A 24,672-nucleotide genomic window follows, 5' to 3' on the forward strand; every position below is an offset into this window, starting at 1 on the left:
GGAAGGAAAGCCTTTACCTGCATCTGTGCCTCATTTCACCAAGATGTAGCAGTCCGCCACTTCTCAAACGAATCCTGAATGAATCCATTAAACTGGAAATGTTGACTGATACAACAGGTAGTGAAGGTAGCTGACAACTTGGGTGATTGGGAATTCCACAGTACAACTCTTTGACACAGCTTAAAATATGCCCATACATTTATTTTTCACTTTACAGTTTATCATCAAGGTGTCTAGAAACATTGCTGCTCTATAGTCAACGCAAACTGTTGACTGAGGGTTAGGAATACATTACTATATACGTACTCTGAAGGATTAATATTTAACTACTAGGATTTCACTCTTATGGGACATCACTAAGAGAGCTTTGGGGAAGATGGTCCCAATGAGGAGAGGAGGGGAAAAAAGCCTGTGTTAAAGGGATATTAATAAAGATAAACACAAATGGCTTTAATTAATTGTGTGTGGTAATTAAAAATAACAAACAAAACCAACTAACTTTGAATTTCAGTCTATATTTTTGTCTGGCAAATGATATTATAATCTTTTTGAATGTTGTCCTTGTCTCCTTTGTAGGTCCTCTCATCAACAAGTGGTGTGGGATGCTTGTATTCATGGAACTCTACTATTGGGTATGTGATGACAGTCAGCAGCAGAACAGCCAGCAGGATATACAGTTTATACTCTAGACATAGGAAGGTGCTGTAGGCAAAGGCGATCACAAAGCCGAGAGACTCCCACATACGGTAGTTGGCAAATGCTGCTTCTTTGTGTCGAGCGAAGAGGATGCCATAAAGAGCTATGAGGCAGAAAGCAGACAAACAGTGGACATACTGAACAAAATACGTAATGTTACCAATAATTGCGGTGTGTCAGAAATGAGCGTGGACATTTCTAGGTAATCTGTTGGTTAGAATTTCATGTTTATCTAATTTTTGAAAATGGTGATGCTAAGGTGAAGCTCAGTGTATAATGAAAAATCTATCCTACTGGGAATATTTGTGAGGGATACTTTCCATAAAAATCCTGTAAATACAACAGAGGGCAGATGAGTTTCTTACCGTTGGTCTGAGTTTGCCAGATCGCGTCTGCCATACCCCATAGAGCGGGAAACACAAAAAAGACAGGCAGCTGGTCAGGATGAGGCCTCCAGTATAAGAGAGCGATGATGCAGGAAAAATTGGCTACTGCAGCTGCAGTTGGACAGATCAATGAAATGGAATCAGAATCACAGACACAGCAGCATAATTTGTGCAGAAGAGAGGTTTTACCCAGGAGGAAGAGTGCAGCTCTCCCAGTGTACCGAGCAAGTCTCCCAAAGAGAAACGAGCAAAGAGAATTGGAGGCTCCAAAGCACATCATCACATAACCCACATAGTGTATCCCCAGAGCACATGTTACATAGTTCTGAAAGGAAGCACAACATACACATTAATGATACCTTCTAAAGTGGATTACCTGAAGACCCAGTTTGACCAAAACAAAGTGCATTTTCGATAACCTGTTTTCAAGGCTAGGATTCATGAAAAAAAGCTGTGTGCATTGGTTGCTGGCCACGGTTGTGTGCAACAAACATTTAAACCATTTTCATGCTTGACCATTTCCTTAATGTCTTATTTATCTAAATTTTCACTGTAGTTTAAACAGTGAAAGACAGATAATTTCAACATGGCTACAGATCAAAACGAAACCTCACTGCGTTTTCCTCACCTTGGTGTACTCCCCAGAGAGGAAGCTCTGTTCAAAGCCACTGTACATGGTGAGTGGGATGAGCGTCAACAGCCTCCAGTCCTTCAGTAGTCTGAATGTGGCCAGGAAGGTGTGGCAGAAGGGCTTCCGACTCCCACGAAATTCACTGGCCTGCTCCTGATCAATGTTGTCCAGAAACACTGCGACAATGAGCATGGCCAGCACACCCACACCTGTCAGACAGAGGAACAGACAGCGCTGGTTGGCTCGATAACTGGTACGTTCACTTGAAAATCAGACCAAGAATTTAATAAACCCTGGGATTGATCTTTCTTTTTATTGTGCTTTGTTGGTCGGCAAACCTTTATGCACTCTTTCCTGGATTAGTATAACATCTAAACAATGTAAACAAACTCAGAACTGTCCATGATGTTTACCCAAAACTTAAGTCGTCTTTTTCTCTTCCATCAAGTTGTTAAACAAGTGATATCCACAATCAGTTCAGCTGATTTGTTCATGCGTAAACCTCATCTAGTCTTAGACACTTAATTGTGATGCAGGGTAACTGCCGTTACCAATGTAGCATCCGACGAGCGTCCACACTAGTTTGTCTTCAGGTCTGGTGGTGGTGCCTTGAGCGCTGACATTTAGGCCACAATCAGCTGCTCCACAGGCCTCCAGCAGCTCCTCTGGGATGTTAGCTGTCAGGAAAAGATAAATCTCAGTAATTAGACTTCTACACCAAGGCAATAAGAATGGGGCCTAAATCCAGTTATCAAAGTTGTCTATACATGTGGTATCTGGAAAATACTGTATTTACTGTCTTTAAAATTGAAGATTTCCTACAATAAAGTTTAGAAATCAAATACTTTCTTCTGTAAAAAAGATTGCCTGTATTTTTTTATTATTGTTGTAGTCCAATTAAAGTAAGTATACTTTATGTTGTCACATAAACAGTGCAGCCTTCAACAGTACAGAAACATCAAACGTCATCAGTTTATCTGATAAACCGGAGAGCTTTAACAACAATAAAATAATCTAATGAGCACACCCTGTTTTCTCATCTTAACTGAACCCATAAAAAAAGCTGAGAGTCGCTCAGACTTTGCCCACTGATCAATTTGTCAGATGGCTGTGACTTTACATGAGAACTAAAAATGCAAACAGATTTTACCAGTCTCATCCTGCCTTTGTATTTGCTGTGAATTTGGTCAGTGACTTTTGGACCATGCCATGGTATTAGATTTTTTAAATTGCATGGTCATATTAGGGTTAGGGTCTTATCTGTCCTAACATTAAATCATCCTTTCATTACCTCAGGAGTTATTCCCTGGTCATCCACTATGTCACAGAAATATCTTCATGAAATTGGCCCTGAATGTAATCAACAGTTATATTTGACTATTACTTTACTGAACCCATAGTCAATTCATTTGATTCTACAGTAAACTGTCTGACGAGCAAATTAACCGGCCAATACTGTAGTTCCTTTTCAGCTTCTATTTTACAATAACCAGGTCAAACAAGACATTTTCTTCTACAGTTTATAGGTTGATCATTTTGCCTCATTCCTACTGGAATCCACCTACCTATGTTGGTGTCCTGTCCAAAGATGAGCGACGACATGAGGTTCCCCCAGACTGCCGATGACTGAAAGATGAAGAAGAAGATACCAAAGTACTGGTTGATGATGTCGGAGCCCTTTTTGCCCTCCTTGGAGGCCTGGATGTTACCGGAGATGGTCAGGTAGGTGCATTTGGCTGACCACAATGGGGAACCACCCAGACCTAGGATCACTGAGGTGGGCATGAGGGTGTACCTGTAGGAAAGACCAAAATGTATTCTTTTTAGTCCAATCCAAACTACACAACTTATTTGAAACTGCAAAAAACGAAATCAGTATTTCAAATATTTGTAGTTTTGAGTGTATTATTTAAAAACCTAATGTGTTGCTTATTTATTTGCTGTCTCATTAAAGGGGATTTGTTTTTTGTAGCGTAGAAAGATTAGTACATTGAAATTGGCTGACAATACCAGCATTTAAAGGATCTAACAGTTCTTTAGAGAAACATTGTTGAACATTAAAATTTATTCCCACTTGTCTCTGGTAGGTCTCACATATTCAAATTTCTATTCCTTGTTTCTTGTAGATTCTCAATTTACAAAGAAAAGGAAAAATAATTGTCTGTTTTTCATCCACTATTTCTATATATCGGCCCTGCAATACACTGGTCACCTGCCCAGAGTGTACCTGCCCGTGCCCACTGATGAGCTTCAGCTCCCCACCATCCCTGATGGGTGATACAGACAGTGGATAGATGGCTTTTATGATATTGTCATTGCCATTTTCAGGCCCTGAAAGTCTACGCACCATCCTGGGTAAAGGTTTCCAAAGGAGTAGGAGACATAACAGGCCATTCCGGCAACAATTGTCCATTTACAGCCCAGATTTTTGATCATGATAGGAGGCAGGAACATGGAGGAGATGATGATGGAGGCGTAGATTACGCTCAGAGATGCCACACCCATCCCCTCCTCTGCATTCAGACTGCTCTGCAAGCAGACGAAAGTAGATCATGTTGTTTAAATGGCCTCGTCTTACTTGTACAATTACTTCAGTTTGACAGCATACTGCACTAAATATGTAGCTTTGTTTCCATCATAATATTCTAAAATTATGGAATTAATATGAGGAAACAAAAATTCCAAAGCCCATTATTTGACCTTTTTTTTTTTTTTTTACATTTATTAACATTTTATATTTTTTATATATTTATTTTAATTATGTACAAAACATATGTTCAGTCTTTTTTCTCTTTCTCTTCCCATCCGTCCCACCTCTGGCCTTTTCAGAACAGATTGTTCAAATGAAACCGACTGAAACAGAACCAGTGAGAACTTTGTAGCCTCCTGTTGATGTTGCCAGCATTCTACTCGCTACACCACCAGCGCCTCTTATATAACAAATTAATGGCACAAAAAAATAACTTTTCCAAAGCCCTATTCATCTCACTATAAAACATGCACTATGGGCATTTAAAAAAAATAAAAAAAAAATATTGGTTGTTGTTGTCTTGGTTTAACACGTGCATAAATCCCCTCCATCCTCAGGATAATACAACTCAGAATTTAGTGTCTTTACTGAACATTAACATAACAAATGCAGCTTTTCCACCTACCTGCAAACTCTGCAGGCCTCCGTAAGCCGTGAACAGGAACAGAAATCCGATAGAGACCACCAACACATTCTTGAAGTTGCGGCTGATCATGGTTTCTTTTCACAAGTAAAACCTTTTTCATAAGAAAAAAAAAATATAAAGTAGATAAGTGTTATCTTCAGTTATATTTCTGATGAAGTCACCTGAACAGCTCCTTAGTAAAGTCAAGTCTATTTTTTTCTGTAATAAACTCATACTGTGGGAACAGTTGATAACCAAAGTCCAGCCCCCGAACACACAGCAAGGCTTTTTTTTTTTTTTTTTTTCTCTTCTCTTGCAGCGTCAGCTTGATCTTCAGGCCTTTTAACCTCACCTATCTATTGGTGGAACCTGCTTCTTTTAGCCCCTCTCTTTGAATCATTAACAGGTTATCGCAGTAAACAGATAGCTTCCAATCTCTCAATTTCTTTATTTTTCCTCGTTCTCTTCTTGTAGCTTCTCATTGTTTTGGTTTCTTTCCTTTTATTTCACGTTCAGGTTCTTGTCTCATTTTTCTCTGTGTTTTGTTCAGCAGCAGTTGAGATTCATGTACATTAATGTACTGCTCCATTCATACAGGAGCAGTGGCATGGAGCAAAGGTTTACGACATGTTGTTTCTGATCTTTTTCCTTTACAACGTCATTGTTTTACTTGTCATTGCTTGTTGTTGTTAGGAAAAAACACACACAAAGTCACGGACTCTCAGTCCATGCTCTGTTATCCCAGCTGGACAGAGAATGCACCAAACCAGCTCCAGGCTGATGAGTCAAGCCTGAATAAAGACTCCGTGCTTTGGTCTTATTCTTACTGTTAAAAGTACAGCGGGGATTGAGTTCAATAACGTGAAGATTGAAGACAAATATCAATGAGTGGTTCATTATGTTTCAGCTTCAAATCAAATTTTAAATTATTTAATTTGTGCAGCTTTGGTTGATCAATGATAAACATGTACTTCGCCCTTCCTAAGTTGGGTAAATAGTATTCCTACATTGAACTTTTGTCCATTCTCCAGCTTAGATCCATATTTATTTATACGTCAATTTTTTTTTTCAAGCAATATCATCACTATTACTTACTTTCTTACTGTAACAGATGATGTGACAGTCCTATAGTTTTGAGTTACAGATGCCAAACAGCCACATCTGTCTTCTCTACATCTTCTTTTCACTCCTTCCTGCTTGAACAGATCAGGTATCACTTATTTTCCCCTCCGACAAACCATCAACTTCCTGATCAGTATTATTTCTGACTGTATAGAAACACGAACGAGGATCCATCAGAATCAACATGGTGTAATTCACCCCCCCTCCCCAATAACGCGTTTGGTCCAGAGGGACAAGAACTAAGTGGAGGAGAACTTACTGAAGTGTTTTTTTTTTTTTTTTTTTTTTTTCAGTGAGCAATCAAGCACTTGGCAGTTAGTGGTGGTAGTAATCAGCAGCTATCTTAAGATGATAGTTATCTATGACTAAGCTGTGTTGATTCCTCTGTCAGCAGCTCCACTTTGGAACTCTTTATGTTGGTGGTTCTCGATGATTGTCTGTATAAGTAAAAGTGGCTGTCTAACTCAGTCGTCCCTGAAAAGGTACACGCATTTTTAAATGTATGTTTTATGGCTTTTTTCAGCCAGCAATATGCAGAGAGGCCAACAGGAAATGGGGGGAGCTCGGATTCGAACCCAGGATGCTGTGAGCTCATGGCATGCATACTAACCAGTCAATCATCCACACTGCCAGGTACAAGCATTTTAAACCCTCCTACTGCATAAACTGATGCATGTGCATGCAAAGACTAACAAAGAATGACAAATTAACCTTTACAGTGTCACCAAGGTCCTTTCGTATTTCAAGGCCACATATGGAATGCATTATACAGAATATATTTTTTCCATCAGCATTAGTTTAAAAGCATGTTATTGTACATTGTAGCTTTCAGTATTTTGCATTCAGTTTGGCAAAGAAAGATGTACACAGCTGGTTACCCCTCTTCTGCCTCATGCTCTGCTGCACGTGTGCGGAGACCGGAGACTTTCACAAAGTTTCAGTGGGTTTCTCACTCTGTCAGTGGTTAGGAAGTCGTAGATTTGAATAGGCGGTATGAGGCAATGTCATCTTTTTGTCTTATTTATTTGAGCAGCAGAGGGAGCCAGAGGCCACAATTTAACTCTCAAAATCACAATGGATAAAATTAAACATCTTAAATAACCTCCACAAACTGAAGAAAGTGTTTGACTTGTTTGAAATTCCTTAGAAGGTGCTTGGCTCACATGTGCATTGTGAGCGCATTGTAAAAGGATTAAATGGACTTCATTCTGACACTTTTAATACATTTTTCAGATAGTACTTCTGTATTTAAAGTACAAAAATGAACTTTAACTGTAGGACATCTGTAGTAGAATATTTTCACATAGTTACTGCATAGTCATAAAAAGGGTGTGAACATTTCTTCCACTCCTGCCAAATGTAGCCCAATGTAAGCAATCAGAATGACAATTTAAAACATTAATCAAAGAAACTTTAGATAACAGAACAGTTGAGTGTTGTAAATCTGATTTTAAGGTGTCTGAGGTCTTAAAACCACACTTTCCCTCATGTCATCCAGGAAAAATCCTGTCAACAACCGCACACTCAGCAGAGGATTTTATATGTCTGTCTGTCTGCCAACAGTAACCTCTGCCCACAGAGGCCCCACTCAGCTGTGCACAGACATACCTTTCTTCACCTGGAGAAATTGTCTTCCCCGTCTCCAAAGCTGCCTGTTACCTACCCAATAAAGAAGCAGAAAAGTTTCATACAACAATTCATTAGTTTAGCTCACTAGATTAGTGACTAACTAATTTAGTTTTTCCAGTTATTGATTAAATAAACAGTAGAGGTGGGATTTGAGGCGGCTCTTGTGGATCCATCTTTCAAAGAACCATTCAGAAGACTTTTTTGAATGGCTTTTTCTATTTATTTGGAACTAACACTATATTAGTGGGATATCTGAGTTCAGGTTATTCTGAAATAATGATTATCATTTTATTTGGCATGTGTGGATGAGATTTTAACATTTACATTCATTGTGAACAGTCCACAGGGTGGTGCCACATCCCTCTGCTCTGCCAGTGACATTCCTGTTTTGGGTTACCCTTTTTATAAAATGTGTGTGTAGATAAAGTTACTACCTTAGTCAACAAAGGAGATTCCATAAGTTGTCATTTGTTTTAGACAGGTTGAATCAGAGAAGTTGCATAAAGAGCAGCATGCATCAAGCAAGTGTTAGATTACTTATTAGATTACAGCTACCTGTCAGCTTCTCTGGGTCCTTTGGCAGATCAGGAGCTTCTTCTTTTGGTTTGTGTGCAGACAGGCGGCCAACAGCATTGTGTTTCCATGTAGTATTCACATGGAAAATCCTCAGTCTGTCTCTAATGACTTGTACATTTGTACTTTGTGATTGACTACCTCCTGATCAGATCCAACCCTCACTCCTCCTCAGCTCCACCTTCTACTCCAAATATTGTTACTTCTAGTCTCAAAAAAAACAAGATTGTGACAGCCACATTACTACTATTATTATTAATTCTTCAAAACAGCATTTTAGAAACCAGGCTGACTCTCTTTTATACAAAAAAACAAAACAGCTTGACATTGAACTCATTAGACCAGTTTAACAGTGCAGTTATTAGAATAATTATTTATCCAGTTGAGTTAATGGTGTGTCACCTGTTATCTTCTGACTCATAGGTCAAATACAGCCCAAATGAATAACATGACTATTAGACAACAACAGACAACTGACAGCAGCCTAACACACCTCTGATTGGTCGGTCTGAGCTTAATGGCTGTTCATTGGTGGAATAAATGGACACACACACACACCTGTGTGTGCCCCTGAGGTAGAGAATTACAGGTATTACAGTGGCAGACAGACAGATATGTCTGCTCAGTTTCAGATATGAGCTGGAAGCTCTGCGAGCAGACCGGATTAGGTGGCTTTAATCATACACTTTTGTGTGTGTGTGTTTGTCTAAGCAAGCGGTAAAGAGAGTACAAGCCACTAAAGGACTCTGTTATGTGCAGTATACAGAAAGGTGTGTTAGTTTTAATCATTAACTGCATGAGAAACGCTACAAGCAGTGAACTTTTCACATGTGCTGATGTGAAGACTGACATATTCAAATTCTGAGGCAACATATCAAATGAAGGTTTTTCTGACTGATTTCGTTCCCCAGTCTTGGCACTGCACAGCCATTTGGGATGTAATTGTGTTGTGAGTTGTGTTGGTGAGTTATAATCCTCTGTTATGATCTGTGGTCTTGCTAGGCTGCTATCAAAGGTAGTGTAGCAAACACATTATCAGCACAACACAGAGGAGACTACATGAATGCAGGACAGTTACAAAAGTGGTTTTAAGGACATGGCAGTGTGTCCGTGTGTGTTTGTGCGGGGTGAGGGTTGGTTTCTGCCTCCAAGTGCTAGCTCTTAGATGGAATTGTTAGGTCTCTGTAAATAATGTTATAATGAGAAGGTGTAGACCTTCTGTATTTGGATAGTGGGGCGCCACGGTGGTGCGGTGGTTAGCGCGGTCTCCTCACAGTAAGAGTGCCGGGCCTAAAGCCGCGCTGTGTGGAGTTTGATGTTCGCCCTGTGAGTGTGTGGCCATGTTTAGTTGAACTGCTTTAAATCGTGAATGGTTGGTCCCTGTGACGGACTGGCTACCTGTCCAGACTGAACCGTGGCCTCGTCCCCACCACTCAGATTATCTACTTAAAATGTAGAAAAGGTCATTAAGTCAAACCTCCTAAGTACCCATTAGTTTTTAAATACTTCTTCCGTCTTGTTTTTTGTTCTCTGATGTTTGTGGTGTTTCCTGCAGAGCTCTTCCTGGAGCTCTCCAGCTGGCCCAACTGTCTGTTTTCATGTTTTTGACAGATGTTTCTGGAGATGGAGCTCTTTTCTCACTGCTCATCGTGTGTCCTGAACCACGAGAGTTTAAAAATAGTAAATAAACCCACACTAGTAAATAAACAACATTACTTGTGTGTTGTTGCTCTGGTGATAAATTGGCCTCACAGCTATTTCTTCATTAAAAATGCAGCAGATTCTGACTTGAAATTTAAAGAATAAGGAGCTGGTTACTAAGCCCCCCCCCCCCTTTTGATGTCACTGAGGTAAAGTGGAACTAAAGCTTCGTAAAGGCCAGTGAGGGCTGTAAAGGAAGAATTCATTACTGCAGATTGAGCTGGGTCACACTCTCTAATCCCAGACCCTGAACTGTCTGTCTGACTGCTACAGACTCATGGGAAAAAACTCTCTCTCACACGCTCACTCTCTCTAAAACACAATTTCTTCCTCCTCCAAACTGTCTTTTCTCACCCAATCCTCCAGCTCTCTCACCCAAATCCCTCCTGGAATCTCAGACCTGTGTGTGAACCAGACTGCAGTCTGACTTATATGACTTTTTAAAGACCGGGGCCTATACTTATCCATCTGGACTGAAGATGCCAGTAGGCTCCAGATCTTTGAATCAGACAATGTGTATGACAAATATGTGAAAGAATCTGGTGAATTTCCCTCTGGAACTAAAATCTTAGTCCTCTAGAGATATAATAACAAATACAAATATTTATATTTGTTAAAAAGAACAAAATTTTACATCAGATGTATTGTTGGCTGAATTGGAATAGCTGCTTATGCATGGTCCATTAATTATACCACCTATAGCATCGACACAGAACAGGGGTGGTGTACTTCCTGTTCAGGATACCAGTGTTAATTAACAACTTTCCGTTTTTAAGCAAGGAATGTGTAATTTCAGATGTAACATACTTGTTTCCTAAACATCAGTAACATTGGGTTTCTTATTCCTCACAGCAAGAAACATACTCTGCTGCAGCTCATATGGCTGACTGAAGCTATTTTTAGGCGCCTCACCTGTCCACCCAAATGCAGCTCTGCACCACAGTTTTAAATATTTAGTTGTTCAGAGTCAAAAGTTCGCTCCAACTCTGAAATGGTGCACTGATGGTGACTCTCTGTTTGGAGAAACTGGACTGTGGTCACTGCATTATAAGATTCCCTCTTCATATTAGGTGATTTGTTTGCACAAAGGTAGGAAGAACATATAGATGGATAAATAAAAACTAAATCATCTTAAACAGAATTCAACCATTTTGCCTTGAGAGACAGGGGCATGACGCATTTTCTTTGTCTTGTGTCTTGTTGTGTTCAAATGTCCTTTCCACACAAAGATAAGAATAATGAGAGAGCTGAGGTGAAGGCAAAGGTGAAAGGTTATTCCTGAGACAGGAGGAGAGGAAACCAGCAGATGAACAGATTTCCTTTTAAAAAGCGCCATGTGTGGACAAACCCTGTAGGTCTGCAGCCACACGGCAGCTGCTCGCAGCTTCTCCCTCAGGCTTAATTACCACACCAGCCTTTTGCTCTCAGCAGCTGGTATCTGTGGCCAGCTTCACTTTTCGCTCCGTCGTCTCTCACTGTGTTTAGGTGTCAGGCTCTGGCAGCCGTGGTGATATGTGTGGGTATTTCAGCAGTTAGCTGTCATTAGCGGTTTCAGTATTTTCTGCAGCTTAACCAGAGATGAGCTCATCTCGTGTCTCCTCTCAGAGCCTGTGTGCTCTTGACTAAAACTAACACACTCACACAAATGCGGCATATGAGCGATGCACAATGCACTTTAGTCCGTTGCCTGATGTTGCCATAGCTGCTGCTGTTCCTCATGCTGGTCAGAGTGGTTCAAATGATCGGCTGATTGCTGTTGTTGTCCCACCGACATAGAATTTCAGCACATTCAAATATTAGAGATCCCTAAAGCTGTGCAAGAAAATAAAAAGAAATCTCAGGAATCCTTCTCCTGCGTCACAAACATGCTTTGATTTGCATTGTGTTTTCTTTCCCTGTAAGCGTTTTGTCTTTGGACCCAGCTACATATTGCAAACAGGCTTAGTGTTTTACACTAGTGACAGCCGGGAGTCACTCCCAAAGCATGCATTGTGACTTTGTGTTTGTGTGTGTGACAGTGACAGCGAAAGAGAAAGAAAGAGTCGCCAGACAAGCCATTGTAATGTGTTTGCTGACATGGTGCCTCATCTGCAGGCTTGTTACTGTTGCTTTCCCAGCAACACAATGAACAGGCAATGCAGAGATGCTGAGCACAACACACCACGGCTTTATTTAGCTGAATGACACACACACACACAAGCGTGTATGCACAATGCAGCAGGCAGGGATAGAAACAGTAAGAGGACGAGAGGTGGAAGGTTTGTACAGTAACGGAAATCTTTTTTTAATCATTTTTTCAGTCGCAGCAAAAACAATGATTTCATATTTTTCAGCCCCAAACAATCTAAGAGTTTGAAAAATGGCCCAATGTCATAAGAACAGTGGTTTTTCCTGAAAAGACATTTGAAGATAATCTTTCCAGAGTTGTGGCTGCATCTGAAATTATTATTTGTCAACAGCGCAGCTAACTATAAGCTCTGAATGCTGCTCTTAGGGGTCATTTAAATGCCAAATGTAGAAATTGAAAAAAGTAAATGTGCATGAATTATAAATACTTAGTTTCATATCTAATGTTTTGTTTTTTGAAAAGGAAAGCGGATAGATGGAAGATTAGATGAACAGAGTGAATGTCAAGATGAAAATAAAGTTAAAAAGACGTTAAAAATGCAGCAAGCAACAATTTCAACATCAGCAAACAGGGGAACAGGGGAAATAATTTGTATATAAACACGAGCAGAGTGAATGTGCAGGTTGACTGATCGACATCACGGTGATGTTCACAGGTCAGTAAGGTTTGTACCTGCAAAAAATATCAATCAAATTAATGAAGAAGCTAATTCCTAAATCATGTCAGTAAAAGGAGCATTGTAAAGCCATTCAACACAAACAACTGTCGGAAAAGATATGGGAAACCAGATCAGATTCTGTAATGTTATCGTGGATTTTTAATTTGAACAGAAACAGAAACAGAAAAGATGATGATGTTTAATGCCAACGTTAATTTAACAGCTAACGTTAATTACTTGAAATAATAATAATAATAACACTAACTTCTTAATTTATATGCCACATTTTCAAAACAGTTTGCGAAGTGCGTTGACACACAAAGGTGGATTAACAGAGGAAATGCTGACAGTAAGGAGCTGATCGTACGCATGGAGGAGCTGAATATAAACTGACAGCAAGGGAAAAAAAGGCTGTTTTCTTCTTGTGCTGCAGATTAAACACATGAACCGAATCATCCAGTTTATCTTTGACCTGTGATAATGAAACGCATCACATGCGAGCTCACAGAGCTGCAGCGTCCTATCACAGTTTCTTTAAGTCAACAGAAACTGTTGCTCTTATCAAGCACTTCCTCGCCATGTGAAATGGTGTGCATGAGCTGAGATATATCGAGAGAGAGAGAGAATGACAAAAAAAAAAAAAAAACCTCCATGAATTATTCAACTCTCCCTTTGTCTGTGCTCCATTTATCTCTCAATCCTCTTTTTTCCTCCTCTCTACCCCTGAACTGCTACAGACTCCGACAGCTTTATTGTAGCTTCTGGGAGCTGCTCTGTGTGTGTGTGTGTGTGTGTGTGTGTGTGTGTTTCTATTCTTGCGTTCATGTAAGACTTTGGGCGTTTCTGATTTGTGTATACTGTGTAAGTGCTGCATAATAGGGCAATAGCATTTTGCATCCACCTCCCACCACACACACACTCACACACTACTTTAAATAGCCTGGTAATTAGACAGGCAAATTACAGTTCTTTCTGCCTGCCTGCAGCTGAGGACTGTGGGAAACGTAGGCAGCTTAAGTGTTTCCTTTATTGCAGGGATGGCAGAGGACCAGGAGTGTTTTGGGATTTCTAAAGGAAAAGAGAAGAGGGGAAAAAAGGGAGACAGGGTTGGTGTGATTATCATAAGGACTGCTGGATTCAAAGTTCAGTGTGATTTTTTTTGGGGGGTCAGAAGAAAATACTTTCTCAATTAATTTATGCTGATGCACCCACAAGAGAAACAGAAGGCATTGTGGGAGCAGACGGCAAGATTTCTGAAACACAAAGCAGAATTTACTAAAAGAGAAGCAGACAACCTGCTTCCTTCAAAGCATTTAGAGAATATATTATTATAGATATATGCACACACCTCTGTTGAAGCTGCTGATGCTTAACATTCGTTATTTTAACTGTGAGAAATGGTGGTTTACAGAATACATCTGGAACATCAAGTAAATAATCATAACAGCCATTAGAAGCTATGATTTAAATCCTGTTATGATTTCACACCCATAACTGCTGAATCATGGTCGTGAAAATGTGAATTTTTGTTGCACAAATATAGTTAGAAATCATAATAAAGGCGTTTGCTGTAACTCCAGATCTTTAACTTTTCCTAAGTATCAATGTCTGTCGTCAAAGAGCAGCTGCTAAAAGCTAGTTCAGTCAAATTTAATATTTACGCCAATCGCTCCGTCTGTCTGTAGATTAGATCACTCACAGCTTGAATCTTTCCAAAGTAAGGAAGATAGTTTGAGTTTTGTGTCTTCCTCAGCAGTTCTGACTCAAAGATTTTTGTTTGCTGAAGAGCTGAGTCTTCTTCATGACCTTGTTTTCTAAATATTTGATCTATTGAATGTTGTGACGATTTAGTGAACAGATGTAGAAACAATTGGTTGTTACCTTTGGCAAAGTAAACAAACAAAAACCGTAAAATCACAATGACTTCATTTTTAAAAAGTTTTAGCGTCACCGCTCTAAAGCCTGAGGAGGGACTGATAGCATGAGCTATAAACGCTCTGTGCCACACATTAGTTTCATGCTAACGTCGTGTCACATTCAGAGTAAATACAAGTCATCAACTGAAACTGTTCCCGTCAGCCTCCCGACTGTAATTAAAACGCTGAAGAGGGTCATTTCTCTGCCACGGCTTCCACGTTTAGCAACAAGACATCTTGTAATTTGACGCCGACGCTCTGAGCAAACAGTGACTCGCACTTCCGTTGCTTCTCCTGTATTTTAATTGAGCAAGTGTTAATCACCTGAACCAAACCGGATGCCAAATAACTTTCGGTCCCATTGTTCTTAGGAGCAAGTCGGTCAGCTGACTGCACAATCTGGTTTGTGTGTGCGACATTCACACACTCAGACATGGTTACAGGTGAGCAGGACAGGACTGACAGCATTCCCAATGTGTGACCTGACTGAGTAAACTGGCCCGGCCGGCAGTGCAGCTCTCAGACCACAGCTCAGGGATCACTTCATGTTATAGTGGGAGCAGAACTCTTCTTTACCACACTTATTAGACAATGGCGCCCAAACCCCCCCCCAAAAAAACAAATGTGTGTGCCTTTAATCTTTAGAAAAATCTTTGAAGTGACACATTGATGATGCAGAGCGATGATCTGTGCGTGTCCAAAAGTTAAATTTACTGCCCAACCTTGAAATGTGTGTTTTGGGAGGTGTGACGAATGAGTGAGTGATTTCAGACACAGTGTCCGTAAAGCTGCGATGATAGCGACACTCTACATTTAAGGGGTTTGGAGGGCGGTGTCCAAAACCACAGACACAAGCACAGGAGTGTAATGAATGGTCTCACATGAGCTGCCAGTGTTAGGAGGTCCAGCTGTGGAGCCTGCGACCTGCCGTTGTAATCAAATCCAACCAAGAACCCTGAGCTGAATTTATTTTGTCAGGATTCACGACACATCCAGTTCAAAGCAACCTCGGCCACGTTAGTCTTCGTGCCAAACACAAAGAGGATGAGAAACTTAAATGAAATTATATTTTTTTGGGTGACAGACGGAATAGACTTTGGCGGGAAGTGGTTTACGATGGAAAGCCGTCCGTCTGATCAGAAGCTTGGAGCTTGAAGAATACGAAGAATGTAATTAATTATCTCATCAGTGACTGAGATTCTTGGCTGGTAGAGCCCTCGTTAGGCTGGATGGTTCAGTACAATCAGGGCTTTTCTTTTTCTGTGTATGTCTGTGTGTGTGTGTGTGTGTGTGTGTGTGCACGCACGCGCACGTGATGATTCTGATTAATGGAGCTTGTCCTGTTGGGGTCTTTTGTGTCTGTGTCACATTCTGCTGGTGACAAAAGCTGATTTAATGGAGTGTTCCTGAGAGACACACACATGCTAACACCATTACAAACTACAGAACTAACTCTGGTATTTTAATTTTAATCTTTTCAGCATTCTCATGTGCTCATGTTATTCATCTGAAGATGAGTAAGAGTGTATTGAAGTCTACAGGAAAATGTCCCCACTTCTTACGTCATGTACTAGCTCAGTAAACATTTTTCTGATGAGTTTACAGTCTCAATCCGTAGTGTCAACTCTTCTATAGTACAAAGTCATGCTTATTTTTAAATGTTGTTCCTGTTTAGAGGAAAACAGACCAAAAAGCATTAGAGGGCGTGGCTACTGTGTGGTTGACAGACTGTAACAGTCAGCTCAGCTCCACCTTCTCCTCCAAATATGGTTTCTGCTAGTTTCAAAAACACAAGATAACTGGAGGGTGACGTTTTCCCGCTTGGTATGAACATGTACGGCGCTTACAGCGCTTTTCTGTGAGAACTGTTGCTGCAGTTTGTTCAATAAAACAACCTTCACCGACAAACAAGGCCTTTGTGTGACGTGACCTGCATGACCGCTGGCTCCCCCTCAAATGTTAATGAGCCGTATACTCTGGGTGGTCTTCTCACTGTGTTAACAGAAACGTCACTGGGTTCTCTGTACGTGGATGCCAAACAATATTATTTTCCTTCTGTTGTGATTTCAGTCAGAATCCACAGGCTTTGCTGCTGCACTAACAAGGTTTATTTAGAAACATTAGTTTGACCTCAGCTTGGCTGCACACCATCCCTGCAGCTACACAACACATAGGCAGCCGGGCCGTTTTCTGGGCTGCACGAGGGCTGCACCTGGTTCACATGAGGTCTTTCCTACATTGCTGCTGGTCAGAGAATGATACTGTTCCAGTGGAAAACAAAAGAGCTGGCTGCAAACACTGATGGTCTCTCCATCTGCCTGGCAGTGTTCTTCTTTTTATTCTTCTAAAGGACAAATCCTCCAAAGTAAGGATCAGTTTTTATCCCAGCTGGCTGCGCTGTGGCCCAAGCCTGACTCTGACTCCTTTTGTTGCTTTTTTATCTCTGCACTCAGCTGCTGAAGAGCCATAAAGAGAGCAGTGTCAGCTACTGTGGGAGTCAACCACGTTATCTTCTCCCTATGACGAATTTATGAAAATAAGCAGGAACTGAAAACCAAGTTTCCCTAGCTGAGTCCTGCCAGCGGGATTAAACAAACAAATATGAAAAATACATTTAGTTCCGGTGATAAAACTGGAGGAGAAGCTGAATCTAAGAAATGAAAAATATATTCCGTAATTTCTGGATTATAAGATGCTACTTTTTTCACACGCTTTGAACCCTGCGGCTTAAACAACTATGCAGCTAATTTATGGATTTTAACGAGCTTCATGCCGCCAATACATTTAGTGTCACATCAGGCCAGTGAAATTACCGAACAGGTCACAGCGGTCCAATGACATTGTTCAAATCAAATTATACACACCCACACTAAATTCTTCAGATCAGTCATTTATTTTGCGCTTCATGCACACACCCTTGTCATGGAAAACACATGAAGCAATGCATATGATGCAGCTTTAGAGTTAGTCACGGTGTCAATCGAGCCGGCGAAAAAGTCAAAATCTTTCTGTGGAACATAATTCCTGCCATATGCCATTTCCTCTCATATTTCCAACACCTGCGGCTTACAAACAAGTGCGTACAAAATATATGTACAAAGCAGTTTTTCTCTTTAAATTCAGCAGGTGCAGCTTATATTCAGTTGTGCTCTATAGTCTGGGAATTACGGTATATATACAAGTGACCCGACATTCTAACAACATACTTGCAAGCTTGTAATAAAAATACTAAAATAATCTTAATAAAAATGAGTAATTCACTTCTCTGGTGTGTTTATCTACAATTTGTAGTCTTCAGCGGGTTGGTGGGGCCTCTCAGGAGGAAGGAAACACCAAAGCCAAAATGTAGCATGCTGTAAATGTCTCTGTTGTTTATAATTGACAGTCAAATGTCAGCAGGAGGAAAGATGGTACAATGAGGCGGAATCGCACTTTAATTGTGTTAAATTAAAAAATGTAAAGGGAAGAAATCACTGTTGTGCGTTCCTCACACGAGTCCTCGTCTGCCACGTCAGTCAGACATCTGAATGGTAGTTTCCTCTTTCAAACCCAACGTGAGGAGCTGTAAGACGCTCTTATGTTACAATAGCCTGCCATCTTTTTTGTTTTTCATCACCTGTGAATGTGTTTTCCAGATTATTCCGGCCCAGTTGTAATGTTAATGTGCACCAGCCCCCGAGCTGCCCTGCAGCTGTCCAAAGAAGCCATGTTTTACAGAGGAATCCAGACTGAGGCCTTCTCCAGATGTTCTGCCCAACACAAGCTTGTCTCTGTGGATTTGTCACCTCTTTGCTTCCTGTCCTCCTATATATATCCTCTCCACCTCCCCCAGGTTTGCATGTTCCTTGCTGCTCTGCACCGATGTACGCAGCACAACAGAAACTTAATAAGTCTCGATGGATTTCAGATGGTCAGTGCAGTGAGGCAAAACAAAGATGTTCTGCTTTCACTCTGTTGCTGTTTAATTGCTTGTTCAACAGCATGAAAGCTAATGGATCTGCTTGCTACGTTGTACTGTATATCTGCGTTGAATCTGGAGCCGGGCTAAATAACACAGGGAAGAATGGGCGTCCTGTGGTTTATGGCAACTTCCACAAACAGCGAGGTGCCGTTATTTCCTGTCAGCGCCTAAAAAGAGAAAAGTTTCCAAATGCCAAACTTGCAGGAAGACAGTACAAATATTAAGCACATTTATGATGTAAAGAATCAGAGAATGCATTTTCTAAATATTTTGGAAAAACACTGGAGAGAATCAATAAGACAATTACAGAGTAGAGGAGGAGTGAAAGAAAAGCAACAACTGAGCTAAAAGACGAGCCAGCCAGCAGCATATTGTGTAGTTTGTAGATTGACTTTCAATCCTGCTACTGTAAATTAGTGGTTGTTTCTATGCTAAAGCGGTTCTCCTTGATTTCTGATTGTGAAATGTGATGTTTGGCACCAGGGTGGACTTGGCTGCACAGGTTCAATCAGAGAAAGAGGAAAGGGAGAGGAAACGGCGCACATAGAGCGACAATAGGCCTAACAACAGGGAGGAAGCACAGCTGACGGATGGACGGAGGATAAAACTTGTTTTGGGCCAGCAGAGAAACATTCGCTGCGAACGCAGGTAAAACCCAAAACTGGAGCAAACAGATGCTTCTGCAAAACAATAAGAAAATAAATACAGTATCCAACAAGGAAAAGCCATGTCAACCGTGTGTGGGCTGACCAACGTCCACAGTGTTTCATGACTAATAGATGTTCAGTCAACAAGACGGCTCAACAGATGCTGCAGAGCCCTCGTAGCACATGGTCTGACTCACAGTGCCACTATCCACGCACAACACATCCATGTCTGGAAAGGTATGATATGGGTCTGTGTGTAGTTGTATAAGTAACATTTAAAACCTGCACCATTCTCATTTCCTTATTTCAGGGATTTAAGTTCAAAATGTTTTGTTTTCATGCTTTTTTTCTTCATCTCATCTGACTCGCTAATGCTTCCAGGTTTTACTTATGTTTGGGGGAAAAGAAGAAAATGAGAATACATACCAACCAGTTCTTTGCAAAGAAATGTAAAATTTGATATGAGCTGTAAGTTAATGGATATTTTAAGATGTGATTCTGTGTTTAGCTTTTTTCTCTCCACACTTTAATTTAATGTGGAACAAACATGAGCCTAAATGGCATGAGCAAAGGATGCAAATCATCAGCCAGCCCTTTGTGCTGCGTTAGATTTCTGTTGAATTTGATTTTATCAGAATAACTTTGCTTTGCAGGAGAATAAACAGGGGTCACAGAAACAGTGCATGTTTCAGATATCCAGTTATTCAAAGGGACTTCTGAGCAGAGCTGCTGCTCCTCCGCACTGATAAGAGCTCATTAAGGCAGCTGAGGCGGCTGATGAGGACGCTCCCTGACGCCCACTCCAACTCTCCCTGTTTTGTCGTGGGAAGTGTGAAACAAGAATAGCTTGACAAAGAGATGGCGCTAAAGTCCACTCTGCTCTTTGATATGAATGTGAGCTGAGCTGGAAACGCTCCATATATAGCAATTCATTAGAAGCATAACCCAGCTTAACAACGTATGATTAAATTTCTCATTTAGACCCACAATGGCTGGTTTGTGTGAGGAACAAAAGACATTAATGTGTCACAGCTAACCATGCAGGATATTTATCGCTGAGGAATAAGGGGGAGCCTGGGGATGAAAAATAAAACCATGAGTCATAGCGTAGTGCACATACAGGAAGCACGTGTTTGCAGATACATGTGAGTGTTTTTGTTGCAGCATGTAGAGTGTGCATGCTGCTGTGGCTGCTATGAGGAGGCTGACCGGAACGTTTGCATGTTTGTGTTATTGTTGTTGCATGTTGGAGCAAGAAGCTCCACCACAGGTGCCGAGTCAAGAGGACAAAAGGAGGACTTGTAGTAGCAGATTGTGAGTTTTAGTGATTGTTGAACTGACTTCTCTCAACTTAATCCGAACCAGTTTATTAGCTGCAGGTGCAGGATTGTATAAAAGTACATGTTGCCACACAGATAATTAACTGCCGCATGAAAACTCTGTATTGTGGGCTCAATGGGAAAGGTTATACAGTTAACCTTTGTCCATACACAAATTTATTTTAAACACAACGCAACTGGGAGTGTAATATTATCATTGTTTGCTATGAGAAGTCAAAAGATCTGCAGTAGGAACGGATACCTTCAGTCTCACTGTGGCCTATTTTATAGAAACAATCTGTACGCAGTGTTACACACAGCTCGCAGTAACACAAGCTAAATATTTGCTGCTCAGAGATAACAGTCTTGCTGTATTTGTAAATACAGGACGCATCAAAATCTTCTTTTGAAACAAATTTAGGTTGTCCTCCCATTAAAAATGTGTCATAGTAATTAGGAAGTCTTACCACGTTTATACTTCACAGTATAAAAGCACAATATAAAGCGTCACCTGTGCTGCTGCCTGATTTTAATCCTGCAGGTAACACACTTTCACCGACTAATCCCTGCTGCTTGATATCTGGGTCACACACTCTGTGTAAACAGCACAACACTGTGTTTGTGACGTCGACGCACAGCAGATCAGGCCCCTGTATTGATCACTGAGCAGGACGTGGATGATGCTGATTAGCAAGTTACACATTAGCATGTTGGTTGGACAGACAGGTTACCTCACTGTGTGAGGAAGATAAAAACACCATCATGGGGAAGCAGCAGCATGATGTGAAGTCTTCCACAGTGTTTGTGTCCCATGACTGTACTTTAAATGGCCCATATTTCACACTTTGCTGATTTTTATTTATTTATTTATTTATTTTTAAGTTTTCATTTTCAAAAGAAGATATATTTGTGGTTTTAAGTACAAGAGCCCAATTTGCTCCAATTTTGCATCCTTACCGTCATGATTCTTCCCAGAAATCGAACAAAACCAGCCCAGTCCTCATCAAACACTTAAAAACATATAAGCTGCTGTAGCTCGGTAAGTTCAATTCAACCTCAAGAAGGCATTGCAGTCATATCTAATATAACGCTTATGTGCATGGTACAGTATTTAAAACTTCACTGTAATCAATCAAGATCTGATTTCTAACAATAGCATTAATAATAATGAAAAAAAAGAACAGTTTATATACACAGGAAGTGAAAGGCACATATATTGTGTGTACAGTAATTTTTTCACACCTTTAAATCCATACAGCACCCTCCACCTATGTGTGTATCCTGAACAGTCTCATTTCTCGCCACAGCAGATGTTTCCTGTTGAGCTATTGAGGGAGAAATTCGTGTTTCTCTTGGAATATGAGCAACAGATGGTGAGAGCAGAACAGGAAAAAAAAAGAAAGGTGTGTTTATAGATAACACACTGAATCATACTGCTGTACCGAGAGAGGTACAGTCTTTAGCTGCCTTTCTGCTCACGTCTTTGTTACCTAGAAACAAAGATAGAAAAGGGTCAAATATGAAGCTTTGAGAAGTAGGGTGACAACGGCTTAACTAATTCAGGTTATGCTTGTGATGAAAATAACTTACCTTGTTGATCGTTTGGTATCTTGTATTATAATGAAATATGTCTGGCGAACCGGTCCACTGATAGGATGTCAGGTCACGATTTCCCCCTCCAGAGTTGTATCAATGAATAATGGCCAAAACGGTTTTTGCAGAAAAGTATGATGTCACCATCCAGTTGACCTTTGACCTTTTGGCCATCTACAATTGCATAACTTCAGCTTTTTAACTCATGAGACATCGGTGTTAAATTATGTCATATATGGATTCCTGATATAACACAGTCACAGGAACATGAATCAGAGGGGCATAGAAATGTTCACTTTCAAAGCTCTTTATGACCGATATGTTTTTTTGAAAATTATTCTGCCCCATTGTGTTGAAGTGAAAAGAGAAAGGTCACTTCAAAACTGCTTCATTTTATTTAAATTTTCCTCTTTTCACTTCCTTAAGAAGTCATGGGGATAAAGATTATGCCAAGGTTGCTAGTTCTTAAAGTTTCATATTGAAATTGTCAGAATAATCTTTGCTTTTTTGTCTGAGATTAAGTGCAGGAGAATGAAGACAGCGAGCAGGTGGTGACCTGGAGCTGCAGGTCGAGTGTTCCCTCCATCACCACCGAAAGACATCTAAGGTCGCATATTGCCTCCGTCTCTTCCTCCATACAAACCTTTTATTCACCCAGCTCCTCTATCCTCATCCATTTTTATTTTCTTTCCCCGTTTATATGTCTCCAACTAAAATAACCAAATTTGGCTCTGCAGCAACAGTGTGTAGATTTGATGATTAAAAACGTGGCCCTTTACCATCACTGCGGTAAATTTAGCACGTCTTCAGGCATCACTGCAGCTGATGATGACTGAAAGGGTGTGGCCTCAGAATGACGAGCACGCCCACTCGTGAGCAAAAGGTAATTTCTCCTGCTCCATTCAGTTAAGTGAATGACATTTGGGTGACAAATCATTAAAGAAAAAAAAAAAGAAAGCAGAAATGTATAACAACATAAGATACAGCTTTCTTTTAATTCCCCAAAAACTAAAGGTGCAGTTTAAACAGACATTTTAAGGACCAGTTCATCCAAATTACAATAAAAAATGTTGGCACCCAACAAATTAAACCTGCTCATGATTGTGAAACATCTTCCAAAAACATCAATCTGCTGCTTTAACAGCCTCCACTTCTCTGGTTTCTGCCTCTCTACCAGATTTGAGAACCTGGCTGCAGGAATTTCACTCCCACAAGAGCATTAATTTCCAACACTGATGTCAGGCGATAAAATCTGGCTTCCAGTCGGCATTCCAGCTGATCCCAAAGGACTGGATGGGGTTGAGGTCAGGGCTCCGCCGCGCTTTTCTTCGTGGACCTGGCTTTGTGCACGGTGGGCATTGTCATGTTGGAACAGGAAAGGCCAAACCCAAACTGTGGCCAGAAAGGTTGGAAACCATCTATTGTATGCAATACTATTGATTCCTTTGACATGAGGAGCAAAGTCTTTAGAACGCCTGTAAGTTTGAGATACCCATTTCTCAGGTTTCTGCTTCCACCCTGAAACAATGGAGACGATCGGTGATCACTTAAAAGCAAAGGATGTCAAGATTATCAGAGAGACTGGATGACTGGATAAATAAGAAATATACAAGGTGGTGATAGCTAAAACTGCTGTTTAACAGGACTCTGGGTTCCAACTTATTTTAGCATGTTAGAATGCTTACAAACAGCACGGGCAGTCAGCATGATACAGCTGAGGTCTTTGATGTTGGTATTTCATCACAAACCAGAATATTAAGAGTATTAAGGGCGTTCACGTTTGACCGGATGATGGCACCAGAGGAAGCACTGATGGGATCATGAATTTGGGAATGTCAGCCTCACGTTGGTTCTTGAATAAAAGTTGAGGACTCATCCTCTGGTAACCATGAATTTCTGAGGTTGAGTTGTTAAGCGCTTGAGAAAAAATTTATTCATCTGAGTAATTTTTTTCTGAAGTGGATCTTTTTGTTTTATGTCAGTTTGCCTGAAAAACCCTGAAACATGATTATCCATCTTTTCAGGTGTCCATCATTGACTGCTTCCTCTGTAACACTGTTTTGTGTGAAGTCGACTTATATCTGTCTCCTGTGCTTTTGTACAAGCAAACAACCAAAGTAAGGAGTTAACATTGACTGCATTAGCAAATGTTATCGCGGTTTATTGTAAAAGCCAGCAGATAAGAGAGGTTTGTTGAGCTCAGGCAGGAGAAGAAATAATTAGTATTTGGGAGGTGATGTCAGTGGCTGTTTATCACAGCTGGAGGAAGTGACTCCTGCGTTTACCGCTGATGTCCAGTGAATTTAAAAAAACAATGGCCTCATGGTTTGTGTTTCTGACAATCGGCGTGATTTCAATCTGTGAGCAAAGTCTGTGTGTGTCAGTGCGACTGTGGCGGCTGGATGTGATAAAATCAGATAGAGGAAGTGGCGGGGCTATCTGGTGGAGTTGGTTTCCTTTTGTGGTTTCTCACTTCTGCCGCTGATGTCAGTTCACACCAGCGTTCGGAGGAGGAAGCGCCCACGTCTTTTACTTACGTAAAAATGTACATTAAATG

At 40.7% G+C, this 24,672-nt stretch overlaps 1 protein-coding gene across 1 annotated transcript; it reads right to left on the minus strand.

Annotated features, from left to right (window-relative positions):
• Positions 1–238: 238 nt before the first annotated feature.
• unc93a (unc-93 homolog A) lies at positions 239–7,624 on the minus strand. The gene is made up of 9 exons (XM_029496886.1): positions 7,599–7,624; positions 4,869–4,980; positions 4,061–4,242; positions 3,279–3,508; positions 2,265–2,390; positions 1,711–1,922; positions 1,272–1,407; positions 1,062–1,193; positions 239–799 (listed from the first exon to the last, which is right to left on the minus strand). Exons 2-9 carry the CDS (start codon positions 4,956–4,958, stop codon positions 513–515), a joined length of 1,395 nt encoding a protein of 464 aa, XP_029352746.1. The 5' UTR covers positions 4,959–4,980; positions 7,599–7,624; the 3' UTR covers positions 239–512.
• Between the last annotated feature and the right edge of the window lie 17,048 nt (positions 7,625–24,672).

This window comes from Echeneis naucrates, chromosome 24 (assembly GCF_900963305.1).
Source record: "Echeneis naucrates chromosome 24, fEcheNa1.1, whole genome shotgun sequence".
Taxonomy (NCBI): domain Eukaryota; kingdom Metazoa; phylum Chordata; class Actinopteri; order Carangiformes; family Echeneidae; genus Echeneis; species Echeneis naucrates.

Coding starts and splice junctions, on each gene's coding strand:
- unc93a (XM_029496886.1), bottom strand. CDS start 4,958: ATGATCAGCCGCAACTTCAAGAATGTGTTGGTGGTCTCTATCGGATTT. Junction 1,194..1,271: donor AGCTGCACTCTTCCTCCTGG/GTAAAACCTCTC, acceptor GTCCAACTGCAG/CTGCAGTAGCCAATTTTTCC. Junction 800..1,061: donor CTGGCAAACTCAGACCAACG/GTAAGAAACTCA, acceptor TCTGCCTCATAG/CTCTTTATGGCATCCTCTTC.